This window comes from Mastigoproctus giganteus, chromosome 2, assembly GCF_048544385.1.
Source record: "Mastigoproctus giganteus isolate SK-2022 chromosome 2, ASM4854438v1, whole genome shotgun sequence".
Taxonomy (NCBI): Eukaryota; Metazoa; Arthropoda; class Arachnida; order Uropygi; family Thelyphonidae; genus Mastigoproctus; species Mastigoproctus giganteus.
Window position 1 is genome coordinate 91,126,731 of NC_143576.1, and position 20,302 is coordinate 91,147,032.

Consider the following 20,302-nt stretch of genomic DNA (forward strand, 5'->3'; position numbering starts at 1 on the left):
ATGAAGTACACGAAAACAAAAAGTTAGTTTTACTCCAGTTTGTTGCAACAATTTCCTGATAGATTTTCTGGAGCTACCTAAAATTCTCTTTTGAATATCCAACGCTGCCTCTGGAGTCCTAAAAGAGGGTAGATGGTTTCCTGGTGCATTTAAAACGGAATCTGTTGTCACACATTTTGCAAGTAAGCACTGAATAATAGTCTTACCTGAGATGGTAGCAAGAGGAAATTTCTCACAAAACAATTCCTGTGTTCCCTTAAAACAGCCAGTATGTACATAGGCTTCCACTATACAAATCCTTTCTTGCACAGAATATGGCATTCTTGACGATATGCTCACACACTGATCACTTATGAGAGGCAAATGCCAACTGTATGTTGAGCAACACAAACTGAAATGATTTGCCTAAAATTCATTCTTTAAACAACTTCGTGCAGTAGTTGTTCAAAAATGAATATCACACCAGTATGAGGAGAGCCCGTTTTACATGGGACACCCTGTATAGCGAATATGTAGTAGTACAGTTCAATGTGTAAAAATAATATATGACCATATCTGTAATTGTAATCCAGTAGGCATTTGCTTAGGGGAAACATTAACTCCACAGATACCAATCACAAAGAATTATACTTGGTACAAACCTGACAGGCAATGCAGAAACTGTGGCACATGGTGTAGCTGTCTCAGTGTTCCAGGATATAAGTGGTAGGGGTTTTTTTTTTTTTTTTAAATTTTGGCTGATGCTGTATAAATTTGCTTTCTTGCATCATTTTCCACTAATAATGGCCTAATTCTAATGACCTACAACAGAGTGAGCTAAGGAAGGCATAAACTTAAGTATGAACTTAAATGCCAGACTGTAGATGGCTCACCCATACAGTCTAATATTTATCTCATACTTAACTTTTCCCTTTTCTCAGTTCTTAGTTTCCAGGTGTCCACTTGTGCACCTATATGTCATATAATGGCACCATGACCACTTGGCTGCTTAATAGATGCCTTGGATTACAGACAGAAAACAATACAGGACAATACAGGTTAATAACCTCAGAAAATATGGCGAAGGCTTACCCGTTGACCTGCACCTGGACTGACATGTAAAGAAATGGAAGTCAAAAGCCAGTATCTGTTAAAGTACAGATGAAATTTTCCTAAGAGAGTAACTGAATGTAGAGATATATGCAATTTTTCAAATTATTCCAATGCCTGAATTGAAATACAACACTGTAATCTTTCCTACTTTTAAACAATGAAAATAGTGGTTGACTTCCATAAGTTCTAAGCAATTGCAGTTAGGATATATGTATTTTCTAAAATGAAATGAATTTTAAAAATATTGTGTTTGATAGTGAAAATATTAGTCAACTATGATACAAACCAAGAGGCTATGTTTCTTTAGAACAGCTCAAAATCTGACAATGCAGAATTTAAAACTGTACAATTTAAATACATGAGAATGAAATAAAGTGGTGATACAAATATAACTGGTAGTACAACTGCAAATCCACATTATCTAAAGTTGGTTTCATTCACTCAGTGAAGGAATTAATATAACTATATATTTCTTTACTTCTTTTGCATACTTTTGTCTCTATTTCTTTTATAACCAAAACCAAGTAGGAACTAAACATCAAACTTTACTTTTTACACATATAATACATAATCAGAGTGTGAAAGTAGTGAGATTATTTGTTTTTCTCTAACTTTCTCATCGTCTTCTTCTTCTTCCACTGAAGCTTTTCACTGGCAAACTTATCATCGTCATTCATAAGTCTTTTTGCAGCAGAAGAAATATCCTTTTGTTTGATTCTTGGAACACCTGCATCTGACACTGGCCTATCAAATGGGTTAATGCCTTTAGATACATCACGAAATCTGAAAGAACATATACGTTTAAATTAACACTGACACAGAGAGAGATTTTCAGTATTGTGGGTGATATTATTGCACCAGTGTATTCAGTGAATTAGGTCCGTACATAGGAGTGTTTATGGGTTCATTTGCATACTGAAAAATTTGGAACTCAGAGGTGTACTCGTCATCTTTCTCAATTTGCATGAGATCACCTAACTACGCCTTGACATGGACTGTACAGACCTTTAAGAAATCTTTAATCTTCAATCAGAATCTTCTCTAATCGTTTGAAACCTTTCCAAATAGTGTGTGTGTGTGTATATACAAACACACACACACTGTGTGTATATATATATATATATATATATATATATACACACTGAAGAACGTTTAACATGAAAAATCGGTTAACATGAAAAAATAATCTGATCTCAAGAAAATCCTGTGATTCATACATTTATTTTCTTTTAACATGAAAAGATTTCGCATCTCAGAAGAACAAAAAAATATACCAGCCGCCGCATCGTCACTAAATTTTTACTCTTCATGACTTTATAACTCGACTTTCTATTGATTAGGCCGACATCTGATAATAAACAATATTTAGATAGTACAAGGATTCCCCTTGCTGCACTCCACCCTTATCATTTTAAACAAATGGGATTACCCGTCGGCGGGGAACACATTTCATTTGCATTCTTGAAGTGAGTGACGTGTACTGTATAAAGTGGCGAATTTCGTGTTTAGTAAAAAATCCGTAAATTTATCACCAATCAACTGTACAATGGAAAAATCAAGGTGTAAATAAAGCGCTATTCTGCTTTGTTTATGCCCTGTTAAGTTAAAATGGAGTTGCTTAAAGCACTAGCTGTAGAGGATTCTTCGAAAAGACATTTGTAAAAAGTTCGGAATCGTTAACTCTACGTTGTCGGCAATCATAAAGAAAAGAGACCAACTTGCTGCAATGTTTGAGCCGGATAGCAAACGGATCAGAATGGCCAAACACAAAGATTTGGAGGCTGCATTGCTTGTTTGGCTCAAACAAGCTAGCTCTCAGAATACTCCAATATTGGGACCTCTATTAATGGAAAAAGTGGATGTGTTTGCAATTCAAATGGGGATTGAATTCACTGTGAGTCCAGGCTGGTTGGAATGTTTCAAGAAAAGAAACGGCATCGTTTTTAAAAATGTTTGTAGTGAAGCAAATCAAGTTTTACTGAGTATGACATCAGACTGGGTGCAGTCTACATTGCCCACAGTGCTTGAAGAATATAGCGCGAGAGATGTCTTTAACGCCGATGAAACGGGGTTGATCTACCGCTGTTTACCCGATAAAACTTTATCGTTTAAGGGACAGCAGTGTTCTGGTGTCAAAAAGTCCAAAGAGAGCATAACAGTAATGGTGGCTTGCAATTCGGACGGATCTGAAAAGCAGCCCTTATTTGTTATTGGGAAGAGCATGAATCCGCACTGTTTTAAAAATGTAAAAAAAATAAAAATAAAAAAAATAATACTGGTTGAGTACATGGCAAACAAGAAGGCGTGCATGACTTGCGACAACATTTACTGATTGGGTTTTGAATTTAAATAAGTGCTTTTTACGCGAAAAGCAAAAAGTTGCCATGATTGTTAATAATTGTCCAGCTCACTCTGAAGTGAGATTAAAAGCTATAAAGCTTATATTTTTGCCTCCAAACACTCAGAGCATTTTACAGCCTTGTGATTGAGGCATAATACAGAATTTAAAATTTTATTACCAAAAACAATTGCTAAGAAAATATTTGGTGGCAATCGAAAAAAAGATTTCTATGTAAACTTATTGGATACATTGCATATGTTGCGCACTGCTTGGAATCTTGTAACACCAAAGACTGTCGAAAATTGTTTTTTCAAGTGGGATTTTCCAAAAGGAAGGATTTAATACCTTCTCAAGAGAATCAAGATGCTGAACCAACATTCAGTGAAATGTTTGGGCATGTTTCATCTCTTTTAGAAAGTTCGATATCTTTGGATGAATTTGTCGCAGTTGAAGATACTGATTTGTGTACAGCGCCGATTTTAACAGATGGTGATATTTTGGACATCGTATGACCTACGGAATGGATCCCGTGGGTGAAGACAGTGATGATAATGTAGACAATGACATCAATTTGTTAGTTCCTGTTCCTACTACATCAGAAATGCAAAAACTGATAAAAAGTATGCGCAGATATTTACATGTACATAAGAGTGGTGAAATGATGGACAATATTGAACAATTGTAGATAATAAGATGATAAATAACAGTGCAAAAAAATATCAGATTTTTTATTTTTACATATTGTGTTTTTTTTTCTTATAAAGTCAATGTTAATAAAACGGTGTTTGTAAAATGCCCCTTGTGTAGTGTTATATAGTGCATAAAATGTTAACTTGTTTAAACTTTATCTTAACTCTTGATTATTACAACATCAAAAACATTGATGTTTTCTTTTTTTGTTTAATTCTTTTAACATGAAAAAATATTTATATCCCCATGGTTTCATGTTAAATGATTTCCCCAGAAAAGAGGTATACAGTAGTTGTTCTTAACTATGTACTTAAATACTTGTTCTTAACTATGAATAAAATTTTTATACAGTATTTTCTAAACATGTTACTCATTATTATAACAATTAAAGTCTTTTAAACACATTTAAACGTTTTTCTGTTAATTGTATATGGTTGCATAAGTGTTTAGGCATACATCGAAAACAATTGGGGCTATTTGGGTGAGAGAACAGTTTTTTGCAGATCTTCACGTTTTCGCGATAAGTGTTGACATGTAACCCCTGCAAATATGAAGACCCGACTGTGTGTGTGTGTGTGTGTGTGTGTATCTATATATAAAATATTTAAGAGATTGTATTAAAGAGTAAAAACAGATAAGATATTTGAAGGTTAAATAAACAGGATAGGATATGGCAAATGCACCGAAGCATGAAAAGCAGCAGCAATGGATGCAAATGTAAGTATGTGCATATTATAAAAAAGACAAATAAAAATAAAGATGGTAGTACGAAATGTCCGGAAAACCACAGGCCAAAAAGGAAGATAGCTGAAAATGTAGTAACCTAAAAAAAAAAAAAAAAAAAGTAACAGCAGCCTACATCAGAAAAAGGCGGGAAATTTTTTTTGCAAAAATACTTCAAAACAGGGAAGAAAAGAAAATATGCAATTAATAAAATTAAAATAAAATCTGATGACGGCAAAGTGAATATTGATACATGATCATCGGGAGCTACACCTAACCATGCACCAAAGGACTGCATTTCATACTCGCTATGCTAGAGAAAATTTAAAAATAGCTATAGCTATGCAAGAGAAAATTTAAAAATGTAAACAAAATAGAAAGATATTTCTTACACAGTATGGACAAGGTAGTCCCTGTGCAATTTTTAAAAATGAAGATACAAGTAAAAATTTGTAAAATTAAAATAAAAAGCTGGAAGATTAAACAATTATACCTGAAAATGGTGACTAGAAAATACACAAGGTCGAACCGATAGCTGCAAACGAAGCAGTAACAAATAGGGACAAATCTGTTAAATAATACAGCAACTAACGTGACAGAGAGCTATGTTTTTTTTTTGTTAGTCGTTGGCGCATCGGCTTCTGTGGCTATAATGCACCTCCCAAAGTTTTTGCATTTTACTCTGATCCAAGCCCGAGGCAGGATTCGAAACAGCGAGCTTTGGGTTGCCAGGCAGGCACTTTACCCACCTGGCCAGCCCGGTCGGCCAGAGAGCTATGAAAAAAATGGAGGACTGGTGACCTCGATAATAGATTTTAAGACAGTTTTTAGAAACAAAGAAAAATAAACTGAATTTTGTTCAGACAAGAAAGTTAAGAAGAATGTGGCAAGAAGTGCAACAGAAGAGGCTGTAGTTTAAAATCAGTATCGTGCAAAGCAGCAGATTGCTAAAACTTAAATTGATATAAATAGTGAATTAAAACCAGTAGAGATAACAGAAAAATAAAAATCATTTTGCCAAATCAAATGCACTAAAGCGCGTAAAGCAGCAGCAAAGGATGCAGATGTATATATAATAATAATAATAAATGCCAATGCTAGTAACATTAAAGACCACAAGGAAAAGAGTAGATTAACTATAAATTAAAGATTAAAGCCAGCATAGGCTAAATGGCAAAACAGAGTTACAAACAAGCCCATCAAAAGACTGCAAAACATAAATGGGTAGATTAACTATAGATTAAAGATTAATCTTTAATCTATAGTTAATTTAATTTAGTGTTACTAGTATTCTTAAAAATACACCCAATTTATGTTTTGCAGTCTTTTGATGGTCTTGTTTGTAAATCCGTTTTGCCATTTAGCCTATACTGGCATTAATCTTTAATCTATAGTTAATCTACTCTTTTCCTTGTGGCCTTTAGTGTTACTAGCATTGGCATTTATTATTATTATTATTATTATTATATATCTATTTATATATATATAAGTTATATGAAAGTGGCACCTAGTGCAAAAATTTTCAAAACTAGATCCAGAAAAGAAATAGTAAACGATGTATGGTATACTGATGTACACTTTTCTTTTTTTTTTTCATATTGCTGCCAGATGGCATTATAAATATACACCAATGAGCCAAAACATTGACCAGCGAGTCGTTATGCAAATCGAGGTAACTGCAGGTGAACTACGGAAAGTGTGCGGATCGGGACACAGTATAAAAAACACCTGATACTGAGCTCCGTTAATCAGTTACTCTTGTTCTTCAGATGGGAAAGGTAGTGGACTTAAGTGAGTTTGACAAAGGCCAAATTGTAATGGCCAGACGACTGCATCAGAGCATATCCGAAACGGCATGGCTGCTGGGGTGCTCACGGTCAGCCGTGGTTAGTACCTACCAAAAGTGGTCCAAGGAGGGGGAACCCACGAACTGTTGTCAAGGTGTTGAATGAACACTGCTCATCGATGCTCGAGGTGAGCAAAGACTCTCCCAGATCGTATGTGGCAACAGAAGGGCGACTGTGGAGCAACCCGCCGGTAATTGGAATGCTGGTGACGGAAGTAACGTGTCACAACACACAGTATATCGAACCCTGCTGAAAATGGGGCTGCATAGCAGCAGGCTGCTCCAAGTGCCCAGGCTAACCACGGTTCACCAGCGGCAGCGCCTACAATGGGCACGCGAGCATCGAAACTGGACCTTGAGTGATTGGAAGAAGGTAGTCTAGTCTGATGAATCATATTTCCCGTTGCACCATGTGGACTGTTGGGTAAATATGCATCGTTTACCTGGAGAAGTGATGCCGCCTGGATGTGCCGTGGGAAGAAAACAAGCCGGTGGCAGCGGTCATGCTTTGGGCGATGTTCTGCTGGGATACCCTGGGTCCAGTCATCCATGTGCCAGGCACTCTGACCTCTACCAACTACCTAAACATCATTGCTGACCAGCTATACCCTTTCATGGCAACAGTCTTCCCTTCTGGCGGTGCCGTCTTTCAGCAGGATGCCACAGCGCCCGGATTGTTCGAGACTGGTTCACGGAACATGAGGAAGGCTTCCAGGTATTACCCTGGCTTTAAAATTCCTCAGACATCAATCCCAGTGAGTATCTGTGGTTTGTGTTGGAACAGCAAATCTGATCTGTGGTGTCTGAACCATGGACCTACCAGAAGTTAAAGGATCTACTGGTTATGTGTTGGTACCAGATACCACAAAACACATTTAGAAATCTTGTAGCATCCATGCCTCGCCGGGTACAAGCTGTTTTGGCTGCACGTGGAGGACCAACATCATATTAGGTAGGTGGTCATAATGTTTTGGCTCATCGGTGTATGTCGGTTTTAGCAAGCATGATTCACTGATCCTTACAATTTTGTCATAATCAAGTTTCATTGCAATTATTTCTTCCCTGTCATACTTTACTGTGTTTACATACAGTAAAGTGTTTTTTTTATCAATGATTTATATGTGCATGTTACCATGCCCCCTCAGTGAATATAAAAAACAAAATAAATTTTACATACCTTTTAATTAAGCTGTACATGACATCTCTGTTCTTTTTGCGAATGCCTTCCTTACTGGCATATTTCAGAAGGAGATCTCCAATTGCCTCATAATCAAACTGCAAAAAAAAAATTGAAAAAAAAAAAAGAAAAAGGTATAAGCTGGATGGCGAGCAACATGACCGTCGATCAAATATTTCAATTATTTATTAAGGTTTTCAGTCAGTTACATCTCAACTTGTAGCTTTTGTTTATTTCTGCCACTTCAAATTTATTAAAATATTGAAAAATGTGTTTTATTTTGGCTCTTTCACTCCTCAATATTTAATGATTAAGAATGCCTGGCAAAACATAAAAAAGTTAGAGATGAATTATTTTCATACAAAATAATTCTTCAAAGAGGCCTCTGGGGTTGGGAAAGTTCTGACTCATAATAACTGCAATGGAATTCATCAACCATTTATGACTGAAACTTTATTAAAATAATAAGATAAAATAAGATAGGATAAAATTTTGTTGTAAAAATAAAATACACTGACAATTGTAGAGTTAAAAGCGATAAAATTAAAATATATGAAATATTACAAATTAAAAGTGATAAAACAACAGTAGCTTTCAAATGTGACTACCACCTTTATCAACAGTAAAACTTTTCTGTCCTGGCACATCCTTAAATAACATCAGTGGGATCAGGGCTCGCAGCACTTGTTACTGTAGGAGCATGGGCATTATCCTCCAAACATGCACGGGGACCCGAAATGGCTTGGGAGCATGCTAGGCGGAACAGTTCGTTGCGTCCAAGAATTACGGTTTCAAAGAGGGAATGAATATGGGCTCCCCTATCTCTATTGATGGTCTTATGTCCCAAGGAACAAATCCACAAGCTCAAGCCATTTCTGGTTCCAATACCTAAGTGAACGATCAACGATGACGGAATTGCCTGGAGAAATTTAGTGGTTCTCCTCCCAGAAGTGTTCAGCCACAGCAGATTTCACAGTCTGCGGTCTTTATTGTCACTAATATCTTCCTCCATACGATCTTTAAACCTGTTTTGTTTCTCCAACATAGTACTCCCAACATTCCAGACATTTGATCTCATATATAACCCAACTTGTATGCTCAATAGGTACAGGATCTTTTACCTTTTGATATGACTGTGTGCAATCTTTGGCCTTGCAGCTGCACACAGCATGTCTAACAGGTGCGAAATATTCTAGAACTTCCTCTATTAAGCCTGGATAGCATTAGTAGAGGCATACGATGCAAGAAAGCAAGCTTATCTAGCATCAGCCAAAAAAGAAACCCCTTGCCAATTCACCCATCCATTCACTCCAATTTTTTCTCTAGTTCTGCCTTGAACCTATTTAAGTTGTTGACCTCCACTGCAATAGATGGAAGTTTGTTCCAACTATCAACCACCCGCAGGCTAAAGGCATTCCGCACATCTGTGCTAGCAAAATTCCTGTGTATCAATGACAAGACACCATGAGGTACTCTTGCAGCCTGTCTGCACTGTCAGAAAACTTCATATCTGACTGCACAATTACTCCCAGATCCTTTTCATTCTCCACTACCCTGAGCAGTGTTCTCCCCAGGATCTATCATATGGGCGCACCGCCCGGCTAAAATTTAAGCGATTCCCGTGGTACAGTATGGTACTGCTCACTGATCTCCATCAATATTAATTCGAACATAGTATGTGATCAAGGATAATGCAACAGGAGCATATAATGTTAAATTATGCAATTAATTTTTGCTCTGGATTGCTTAAGTCGCATTTATAAATAACAGAATATTTTATAATATTGAAAAGTATTACATTTCCCCACCCAGCTACTTCATAATGCCACCAGGCTGGCAAAATTTTCTGGGGAAACACTGCTGAGTGTAGTACCACCCAGTTGGTACTTTACCCTGGGGTTACTGCTACCCATACGCAGTACTTTACATTTGTCAATGTTAAACTTCAGTTGTCTCAGTCCATCTGCTCAACTTTTTTTTAGATCATATTGCAGTAGCATACTGTCATTAACAAACCTTGCCAACCTTCGTTTTGTCTGCAAACTTGGACATTAAATCTGATACACCTTCATTCATATCATTGATAAGTACAGAAAACAACAACGGGTCCAACACTGAACCTTGGGGGACTCCACTGATAACATTAGTCCACAAAAAGCAATGTCAACTGATTACCACTCTGTCTTCTCCCACACAACCATCCCTTTATCCATATCAGCAACTTAACCCTTAATGCCATGCTGCTCCAATTTGTACCGTAGCCTTCCATGTGCAACAGTATTAAAAGCTTTCCTAAAATCCAAGTATATATCAAAATTATTTTTTGCATCCAGTTCCTTTGTGTCCACATCATAGTATCCAATTTTTTTTTTCTTGTCCTCACCTTTTTCCCATTATTATATATGAGGTCAGCGTTTTTACTGTTTTTTGGCATGAAATTTTTATGGCTGGATGCCCTTCCCGATGCCAACCCTCACCCTTTATCTGGGCTGGGGATATGCGGTGGTCATTTCCTGACCTTCCGCATCCCCCATATTTGGTGGTCACAGGCTTGAACCCCAGTCAAATCAGGAAGCGTGTGCTATGCACTGCTGCTACTGCCCACCTGGCTATGGAGGCACCCCCATCATAGTATCCAATTAAATTAGTCAAATAGGACTTCCCCTTAACAACCCCATGCTGTGTCTGAACTATAACTGCAATCTCGTCTAGATAATTCTGCAATGCTTCTTTAACCGGTGACTCCATTATTTTCCCCGGAACAGTAGTTAAACTAACAGGTCTATAATTACTCGCGTCACCCTTTGACTCTCTTTGTGAATTGGAGATACATTTGCACGTTGGTGGGGACCTCCTCTGAGTCCAAGTGTGCTCTCATCTCCGTAGCCAGGTTGGCACGAGCAGCAGTGCATAGCACACGCTTCTTGATTAGACCGGGGTTCGAGCCTGTGACCACCAAACATGGAGGATGCGGAAAGGTCAGGGAATGACCACCGCATATCCCCGTAGCAATATGGCCTTAGTTGCTAATGCTCCTAAAAAAAAACCAAATAACAAATAATAATGGCTAAGGGTTTGCTTACTTCCTTTGCTGCATCCTTAAATATAACCGGATAGATCCCAACCACCACAGGTGCCTTTCTTATGTTTAACTTCAACAATTTCTCCTCTACTTTTCTCTGTTATTATAAAATCATTTAGCTTCCTGTTAGTCTGATAAGCTTCTGGCCTCCACTTCCCTAAAGAATTTCGCATGTGTGAATATAGATGTAGACTTGATTACAGACTAGCTTATATCTACCATAGTCTTCTATGTCACCTAATAATTTATATGCATCCCATGCATTTTTATTCTGTGCCACGAGTCTCATTAGTTCATTTGCCATTCATATAGGCCTAAACGTTGAACAGTTTTTCTTAGTTGGTATGAAAAGTCTAGTAGCTAGTATGAACATCATAGATAATAGGGAATGTGTGTAGTAACAGCGGGTGAGAACACCCGCATAGGTATTGGAACCGGAAATAGCTCAAGATCTTGCAGAGACAGGGGCGTGTATTCATTCCCTCTCTGAAACTGTAATTCTTGGAATGGGATGAATGGTTCAGTCTGGCACGTTCCCGAGCCATTTTCGGTCTCCACACACGTCCATACCATGCTCCTACAGTAACATGTGCTGTGAGCCGTGATCCTACTTACGTTATTTAAGGATGTGCCATGACAGTTAAGTTTTACTGTTGATAAAGGAGGTGGTCACCTTTGAAAGCTACCTTCATTATTTATTGTTTTATTGCTTTTAATTTGTAATATTTCATATATATTAATTTTATCTATCAATTTATTGCCTTTAACTCTTCTATTGTCAGTGTATTCTATTTTTACAACAAAATTTTATCTTGTCTTAATTTACCTTATTATTATTTTAATAAAGTTTCAGTCACAGATGGTTGGTGTATTCCACTGCAGTTATTATGAGTCAGAAAATAAATTTTCTTTTGAATCTGTTATGATTCCACCTGAAATATTTTGAAATCAGTCAACTACCAAGCAGAAAGCAGTTAACTTTGCATTTGCCCATTTTTCTTTGGAAATTATACTGTCTAAGCAGTATTTAACAACTGTATTTCATAATCAAATCTATATACAGTACAGCCCTCCCCAACTTATGTAAGGGTTGAGTTTCGCAGAACTCTACGTAAGTCAGAATTTTTCTAAATGCTTATGCAACACTTGCAAATTTGATTGAATTTGATTCAAGCAAAAAAGAAATGTTTGATGAACATGTAAATAGAATTATTTATTCAATTTTTTTTATCTCATGCACAAGAAAAATTACAAACTGAACAAAATTACAAAAATATCAAAATTATAAAATTACAAAAAGATAAAGGAGACAGGCATAACGTCAGCAAGTTTTACCTTTCGAGCGTCATTGCCAGAATCAACATCTCCAGCTGATAAATATGCTGCTGGGGAAGCTGACAGCTGTGGAGATTTAGAAGGGGTTTTTTCCAACTCATCACAAAATTTCCTTGCAGCTGCAGAATCAGAACTGGTGACTTCACCACATACATTAATGTTTTGGAAACCAGAGTGATGCTTGAACCTGTTAAACCACCCATTGCTTGCCACAAACTTGGCTTGGGGTTCACATTACTTATCCTTAATACCTTCATAAAAACTTCTTGCTTTTGCATGAATGGCCATTGGACTCGGGGAAACCCGCTTCTGAATCTGATTTTCCATCTATATTATTAATAGCTTTTCCATCTTCGATCTAGCACTTGAATGCTGTTTTGTGATCACCGTTGATCTTAAATGCATTGATCCTTTAACATGTTCTTTTATACACGCACTATCCCTTAAAATAGGATTCACTGTTGAAGCAGCAAGACCTAATTCCTTGCAATAGATGACAACCTTTGTCCTGCTTCATACTTCTTAATCATTTACATCTTCGTTTCTAAATCAATTTTGTTTCGTTTCCTAACACTGCCAGCACTTGTACTTTCTGTTGGTCCCTTCCCTTCACCATTGTAATAAGTAAATAGGAATGAAAAGAAGATTCTGATAATTTATTTATATTTTTTTATATGACTGAAAATTTCAGTGAAGGGGAAACACATTTCACCATAATGATGTAAAACCCACACAAAAATCAGTTATCTGTATTATCGCAAATGCAATAAGATCAAGTTTACTACCCATTTATAATAGATTGCTCTAACAGAAAAGCTCAATAAACCAGAAAGTGCAAATTGTTTTTATTGTTTTATGGTAGTGACCTCCAGAAATGTGTTTTAGAAAAATATCACAAAGCATTCAAAATTGATTCTTATAACAGAACATATGATAACGATGAAAGTGCAGTGCACTTTCTATTATAAAAATGACCTTTTAGAGTGACAAATTGCTTAGTTATATGGCAAAAATGTCAACTTCTGAGGTCTTGGAATGAGTTACTAAAGAAAAAAAAAAAAAAAAAAAGTGTTATTGGGTTCACATTATGATATTTTCACGATACCTTCATTTATTCCTACAGGAGGCAAAATACGTTTCCACGATTATTTTAAGTTTGCACCGGCAAGCAAAAACTTAAAGTAAAGTTGAGTATTACGTAAGTGCCGGGGAGTGGCTGTATATCCTCATTAATTCAATATTGGATTATTTGAAATGCGATGTTTTTCAAAGTTTCTACTATTTCCCAACATACCAATATAGGATTTTATATGCATTTTAGTGCAGATTATACAAAATAAATCTACAATGTGACACTTGAATTTTCCAGCTACTTCATTTGCTAGAATTTCTACTTTAAGGTTTGACATTCTCTGTAATCTTTATTAATTTGCACATTACTGTTCATGTGTTTGGCTGTAAAGATAAATAAAACACTATAGTATAATTCTACACAATGAAACACTATGATAAAACTATCAGTTTTTATTCTGAAATCTTGCAAAAGTTTGGTCCCAAGGCAGATTAATTCGAGTCTTTACTGTACAGCATTAAGTTTACCAATTTATAGAACAGATTCCAAATTTGCTATGAATAATATTTCTCTTGTGTTTGACACTTACTGGAATAACAGGCAACTCTTCATCATCTTCTAGGCATGAACCATTCTGGTTACTATTCCCTTTACTATCTTCATTTTCATCTTTTTCCTCAGCAGAAAGAAGTTGAGGTGACTGATAAATGATAAAGTGGAATACATCCTTTGCAACACTAGACAGGAACATATTCCTAAAAATTAGCAAAATATATAATTTCTTAATGAAATAAATTAAAAAGTGTCAGATTTACATTAGAATTCTTATTTACAATTTTGAAATTGAATGTAATGGGAAAGTGAAGTGAAATCCAGAGGAAAGATCTGACTGGGGAGGTGTACAAACACACACAACTTTCAACTTACAGAATTTTCTGGTGATTAAATTCAAAACATGATATGAGTTATTCAAATGAAATAAAAAAAAAAACAGTGTGTGTACCTTTTACGCACAAAAGATGTTTTATTTTATGAAAACATCCTTGGCGTGGAAGAGGTTACACTAAACCCTCAATTTCAAATACAAGTTTGGGTACCTCAATTGATGCTGTTTCCCAGAGACATTTAGATACGTTGCAATTGCAAGTTCTCTTATTTTAGTTATAATAAATCCATTAGTTATAAAAAAACAAAAAACGCCAATTTTGAGTTATGTGCTTTTTTGTCATACTGACTACTCTGGACATCGTATGCTAGTTCATATGATATGCTACTTCTTATTAGTTCTTATTATTTGTGTCTTATACAAGATTTGAGCAAAATTTATACCTATACAGTATTTGAGCTGATTTGCAAGTTGTGTGGGTTGAAAAACCTAGAATAACTCTCAGGTAAGAGATGAATATATAGATGCAGTGTAGTAAGTGTTGCACGTGACAAACTGCATTATACAGACAACCCCCATATAATACGGTACTTCTACAACACAAGTTTGCTCTAACACGATTGATAAATTGCGGCAATCCTCACACAACATGGTACTTATATAACACAGTTCTGCTCTAATGTGGTTAGAGAATTTCTGCAAACTTCGCATAACAGGACATTTTTGAGCTTATGTTTCATGTAAATTTTCAACGTTTTCGTGCTTTTTGAATCAAGGATGTTGACCCATTAGTCAAAAAAAAAAAAAAATTATTGAGAAATCCCTGTATTTTATTTTATTGGGAAATCCCCGTGTTATGGGGATTTCCCAATTTTTTTCACGTATAATGATATTTTTTGAAGTGATTTATCTTCATAAACTTTCAAAGATCTAAGCATGTAAGCAGTCTACCTACTTTAAGCAGTAAGCAGGGATGAGATCACCACTTAACTACTCTCCTCCCACATGGGATTTTATGAACTATTACCATTTTATGAATTATTCAATATTGTCATCTCAAGGCAAGATCAAACTACAGTTTTTTTTTTTTTTTTAACAGTCTCAATCAGTTCCACTCTTGCACTGATTTTTTGGTTGTTTTTTTTTTTTTTTTTTTTAGGAGCATTAGCAACTAAGGCCATATTGCTCCGGGAATATGAGGTGGTCATTCCCTTGACCTTTCCGCATCCTCCGTATTTGGTGGTGACGGGCTCGAACCCCGGTCTAATCAAGAAGCATGTGCTACGCACTGCTGCTGCTCCTTCCCACCTGGCTACGGAGGCGCCTCCACTCTTGCATCAGCTTCAAAAACACAAACAGAACAAAACTAGCACCTTCACTCCTTGACATTTTTCTAACCAGATATGGCAACTATATCTTGAATTAATTGACAGAAAACACCACAGATGTAAGGGAATATGGAGTTTGAATTACATATCATTCAACCAAAGGAACAAAATCCTTGAAACAGTTTTTCCATAAACCACAATAATACAAATTAAGTTCCACCCTTACAGAAATCAGCATTACAATCTAAGATGTAGTGTCATGCCCCGAGTGCCAAGCGATAGGGATCAAGCGATTTTTCTTAAGCGAATTATAAAGTGATCCTTCCAAGTGATTTTCTCCTGTTTCATTTCTAGCTGCTCTCTTATACTCAGTTCATTGTAGGTGGTTCTTTACTTAGCAGATTTTAAGTTAGAACCCAGGAAGGAAAATCACCTTTCTTTTATTAGGATATTTATCCATTTTCTCACTAACAAACTAATCCCCCAGCCGCTTGGTCACTAGGTGGCACCGCTCCTGCCTCCCCGTGGCAGGGCCAGAAACCTGAAAGGAAAAATAATCCTTTCGGGGCTAAAAGGAGCAACAATGGACTCAAGAAAGCAGGCTTCTCCTGGAACTACGGATCTAACTGATCATAATCGGCAGTATGATCCTAATCCATCTACTGCCAAAAGAAAGATGTGACCCAAACCATCTCTCCATTCTTTCTAATTTTTCATTCCTAATCAGACCAGCCAGTTAGTAAAATTTCTCCCTTTGTAATACAAAGTTGTCCAGAACATGTAGCTGGTCCAGCGAAAATGGTTCACCACTTGAAATCAGGCAGCCTACTGATAGAAATGACAAATTACCGACATTCTAAGATTCTTAAAACCACAACTTTTGGAGGGATTCCCATCAAAGTCACTCCACATACCACTTTAAATACATCTAATGGGGGACCTCCCGAACAGCTCTGAAGAAGAAATCGTACAAGAGGTACAAAACCAGAATGCCATACATGCCAAAAGAATCCTTATTAAAAAGGATGGAAACCTGATACCAACCCACACTATCATACTTACTTTCAGTACTCCAACTCTACCATCATCAGTCAAAGCAGGATACCTGAATTGCCAGGTAAAGCCATACATCCCCAATCCAATAAAATGCTTCAAGTGTCAAAAATATGGCCATTCCCAAACAGTATGCAGAGGACAAGCTATTTGTGCCACTTGTGGCTCAAAAGAACATAACAGTAAAGAATGCAATACACAGTCTCCTTGCTGCCCAAACTGCAAAGGAGACCACCCTGCCTATTCCAGAGACTGTAATATATTGAAAAGAGAAAAGCAAGTTCAAAAATATAAAACTGAACATAAGATCACATATCAAGAAGCCAAAAGGCAGATAACACTACTTCCAGCAGTGAGATCATATGCAGCAACAACTGCAGTGCACAAAACAAAGGTAACTGCAACACAGACTGACATCTCAGTCCTGCCTAACATCTCAATAGCGGATTGGACACGTAATCTTCTTTTACAAACAAAACCAAAAGTTGACCAGGCAATTAATACGCCCATTGTAATCTCAACCAGATGCTGAAGATCCAACACCAACAAGCAATACAAATCCCTCCAAGCAATACAAGCAATGAAAACACACAAAAAAAAAAAAAAAAAAAAAATACTGACACTATGGAAATTGATGAAAAGGAGCAAGAAGACGAACCAGTTCTGGAACTTTGCGCAAATGATGACATGGACAGTGGTGGAGTCACCATTTTGGTCGAATCTAATATTCCATCCAAGCATATTCAGCTGCAAACATCCCTTGAAGCAGTCACAGTACACATCGTGACTGGTATTACCTTGACCATGGTTTCACTCTACCTCCCACCTAATCATGCATATACACTGCAAGAATTTGGAGACTTAATTGAGCAATTACCATCTCCTTTCTGTTTGATGAGGGACCTTAATGGGCATCATATCATTTGGGGATCACTTCATACAGACAAAAGAGGACAGATGATTGAAAAACTTATAGATAATAGGAACTTAACACTCTTAAACACAGGTACTCGCACCCATGTCCATTTACCAACAGGGACTACCTCTGCAATTGACCTCACCATCTGTTCCCCAGCTCTCTCTCCTCTCCTTGACTGGTCTGTTTCTGATGATCCCTCTAGCAGTGATCATTACCCAGTTGTTTGTCACCTACTAGAAAATGACGTACCGCAACTTATAAGAGGTATAAAATGGAAATTTTGCAAAGCAAACTGGGAAAAATACCAATGTGCTGCTTCTTTAGATGAGAAAACCATAAGACATTATGATATCAATATGCTGTTACTCATATCACAAATCAAAGAATTTCTGCAGCAAATATTGCAATACAAAAGACAGCTAACCAGTTCTATAAACATTACAAGCAATGGCAGAATGAAGAATGCTTGGAAGCAAAGAAAGAAAAAAATAAGGCTCGGAATCAATTCAGAAAGTTCCCCACCACCACTAATCTCATAAAACATAAGAAAGCCAGAGCAAAAGCACATTATATATGCCGGAAATCTCAGAAAGAATCCTGGATATCTTTTGCAAGCAAAATTAATAGAAATACGGACAGCTTAATAATCTGGAATAAAATTACACAAATTTCAAGCCAATATTCAACAGCACTTACACCAATCATAAGCTGGAAAGGTCATGACATAACTGAACCAGAAAAAAATTGCAAATCTACTAGTCTGTATGATGTTGTTGATGACAATTCCTACTAGAGGAATTGTCATCAACAACATCATACAGACCAATTTTTCAAACATATAAAGCTCAAATCGAAAAATACAAAATTAATTTCCACACAACTCATGAAATTTCATACAACCATCCCTTTACTATAAATGAATTGCATAAAGCCAAATCAAAGCAAATTGCAGCAGGTCTGGATGGAATCCACTATCATATGATTAAACACATCACCGAAAATTCCTTGTGCATGCTCTTGCTGCTATAGGATATACCTTGAGGACAAATATCCAGACTCTTGGTGACATTCATTTGTACTGGCCTTTCCAAAACCTGGGAAGGACCACTCAAACCCATATAATTATTGCCCCATTGCCCTTACTAGCTGTCTAGGTACAATTTTATAAAAAATGGTAAACGATCGGTTAACATGGTTTCTTGAATTCCACAATCTCCTTAGTCCTAGCCAATACAGTTTTCGGAAAAACAGATCAATAATAGAAATAATGAAAAAAGCAGAATCAAATATACGCAATGCCTTTCTCCGAAACGAACACCTTGTAATGATATGCCTTGATACTGAAAAAGCTTTCGACACTACCTGGAGGTATGGTGTCCTTCATGATTTGCACAAATTAGGACTTCGAGGCCATCTGTAGGAGTTTCTTCAGAATTTCATGTCTAAAAGAACTTTTCAAGTCCATTACCACCATGTTCTGTCTTAAATATACAATCAAGAGCAGGGGGTTCCCCAAGGCTCAGTCCTCAGTGCAACCCTATTTTCTATCAAAAAAACATTATTATCCAGTTATATTAAAGTAGGCGGCAAAGCAACTATGCAAACCCTTAGCCATAATTATGAGAGCGTCCTTGGACTCAGGGGATGTTCCCACGGACTGGAGATGTGCAAATATATCCCCAATTCACAAAGGGGGATCGAAGGGTGACACGAGTAATTACAGACCAGTTAGTTTAACTTCTGTTCTGGGTAAAATAATGGAGTCTCTGGTTAAAGATGCATTGCAGGATCATCTAGACAAGACTGCAGCAATAATTCAGACACAGCATGGGTTTGTTAAGGGAAAGTCTTGTCTGACAAGTTTGATAGGATATTATGATGTGGTTACAAAGGAAGTGGATGCAAAAAATAATTTTGATATCATATATTTGGATTTCAGGAAAGCTTTTGACACTGTTGCACATGGAAGACTATTGTACAAATTGGAACAGAATGGTATTAAGGGGAAGTTGCTACAATGGATAAAAGGATGGTTAAGTGGGAGAAGACAGAGGGTGGTAATCAATGGGTGCTGCTCTTCTTGGACTAATGTTATTAGTGGGGTCCCACAGGGTTCGGTGTTAGATCCACTGTTGTTTTGTATATTTTTAATGTCGAAGTTTGCAAATGATACAAAGGTTGCAGTAGCACACTGCCATTACTGTCATTAACAACCCTGCCAACCTTCAGTGTGGCAACTGAAGTTTAACCTTGACAAATGCAAAGTACTGCATATGGGTAGAAGTAACCCCAGAGAAACGTACCAACTCTGTGGTACTACACTTAAGGTGGTAGAAAATGAAAAAGACCTGGGAGTAATTGTGCAGGCAGATATGAAGTTTTCTGAGCAATGGAGACAGGCTGCCAGGGCAGGTCATGGGGTTTTGTCAATGATATATAGGAATTTTGCTAGCAGGGAAAAGGAGGTGATTATCCCTCTGTATAAGGCAATTGTCAGGCCACGCCTTGAGTACTGCGTACAGGTATGGAGGCCTCATTTTAGGAAGGATGTAGATTTACTTGAGCGTGTACAGAGAAGGGCAACAAGATTGGTGAGGGGAATGAAGGGATCCTCTTATCAAGAGAGGCTTAAGTTCTGCAAATTGCAGTGGCTGGAGACTAGGCACCTGCGCGGTGATCTAATTGAGGTGTATAAGGCCTTGAATGGGTTCAGCACGCTGAACTCTGATGGGATCCTTCCACTTGTTCAGATTACGAA

General features: G+C 37.0%; 1 protein-coding gene across 1 annotated transcript in view; it reads right to left on the minus strand.

The window, feature by feature from the left end:
* Nucleotides 1–1,550: 1,550 nt before the first annotated feature.
* Nucleotides 1,551–20,302, minus strand: part of LOC150089414 (ribosomal RNA processing protein 1 homolog B-like) — a 71,395-nt gene continuing 52,643 nt past the window's right edge. The window contains exons 6-8 of the mRNA XM_090368576.1: nt 13,948–14,113; nt 7,870–7,967; nt 1,551–1,875 (exon numbers count right to left, since the gene is read on the minus strand). Coding sequence (XP_090224702.1) covers nt 1,686–1,875; nt 7,870–7,967; nt 13,948–14,113 — 454 coding nt within the window. The 3' untranslated portion in view covers nt 1,551–1,685. The remainder of the gene's footprint in view (nt 1,876–7,869; nt 7,968–13,947; nt 14,114–20,302) is intronic.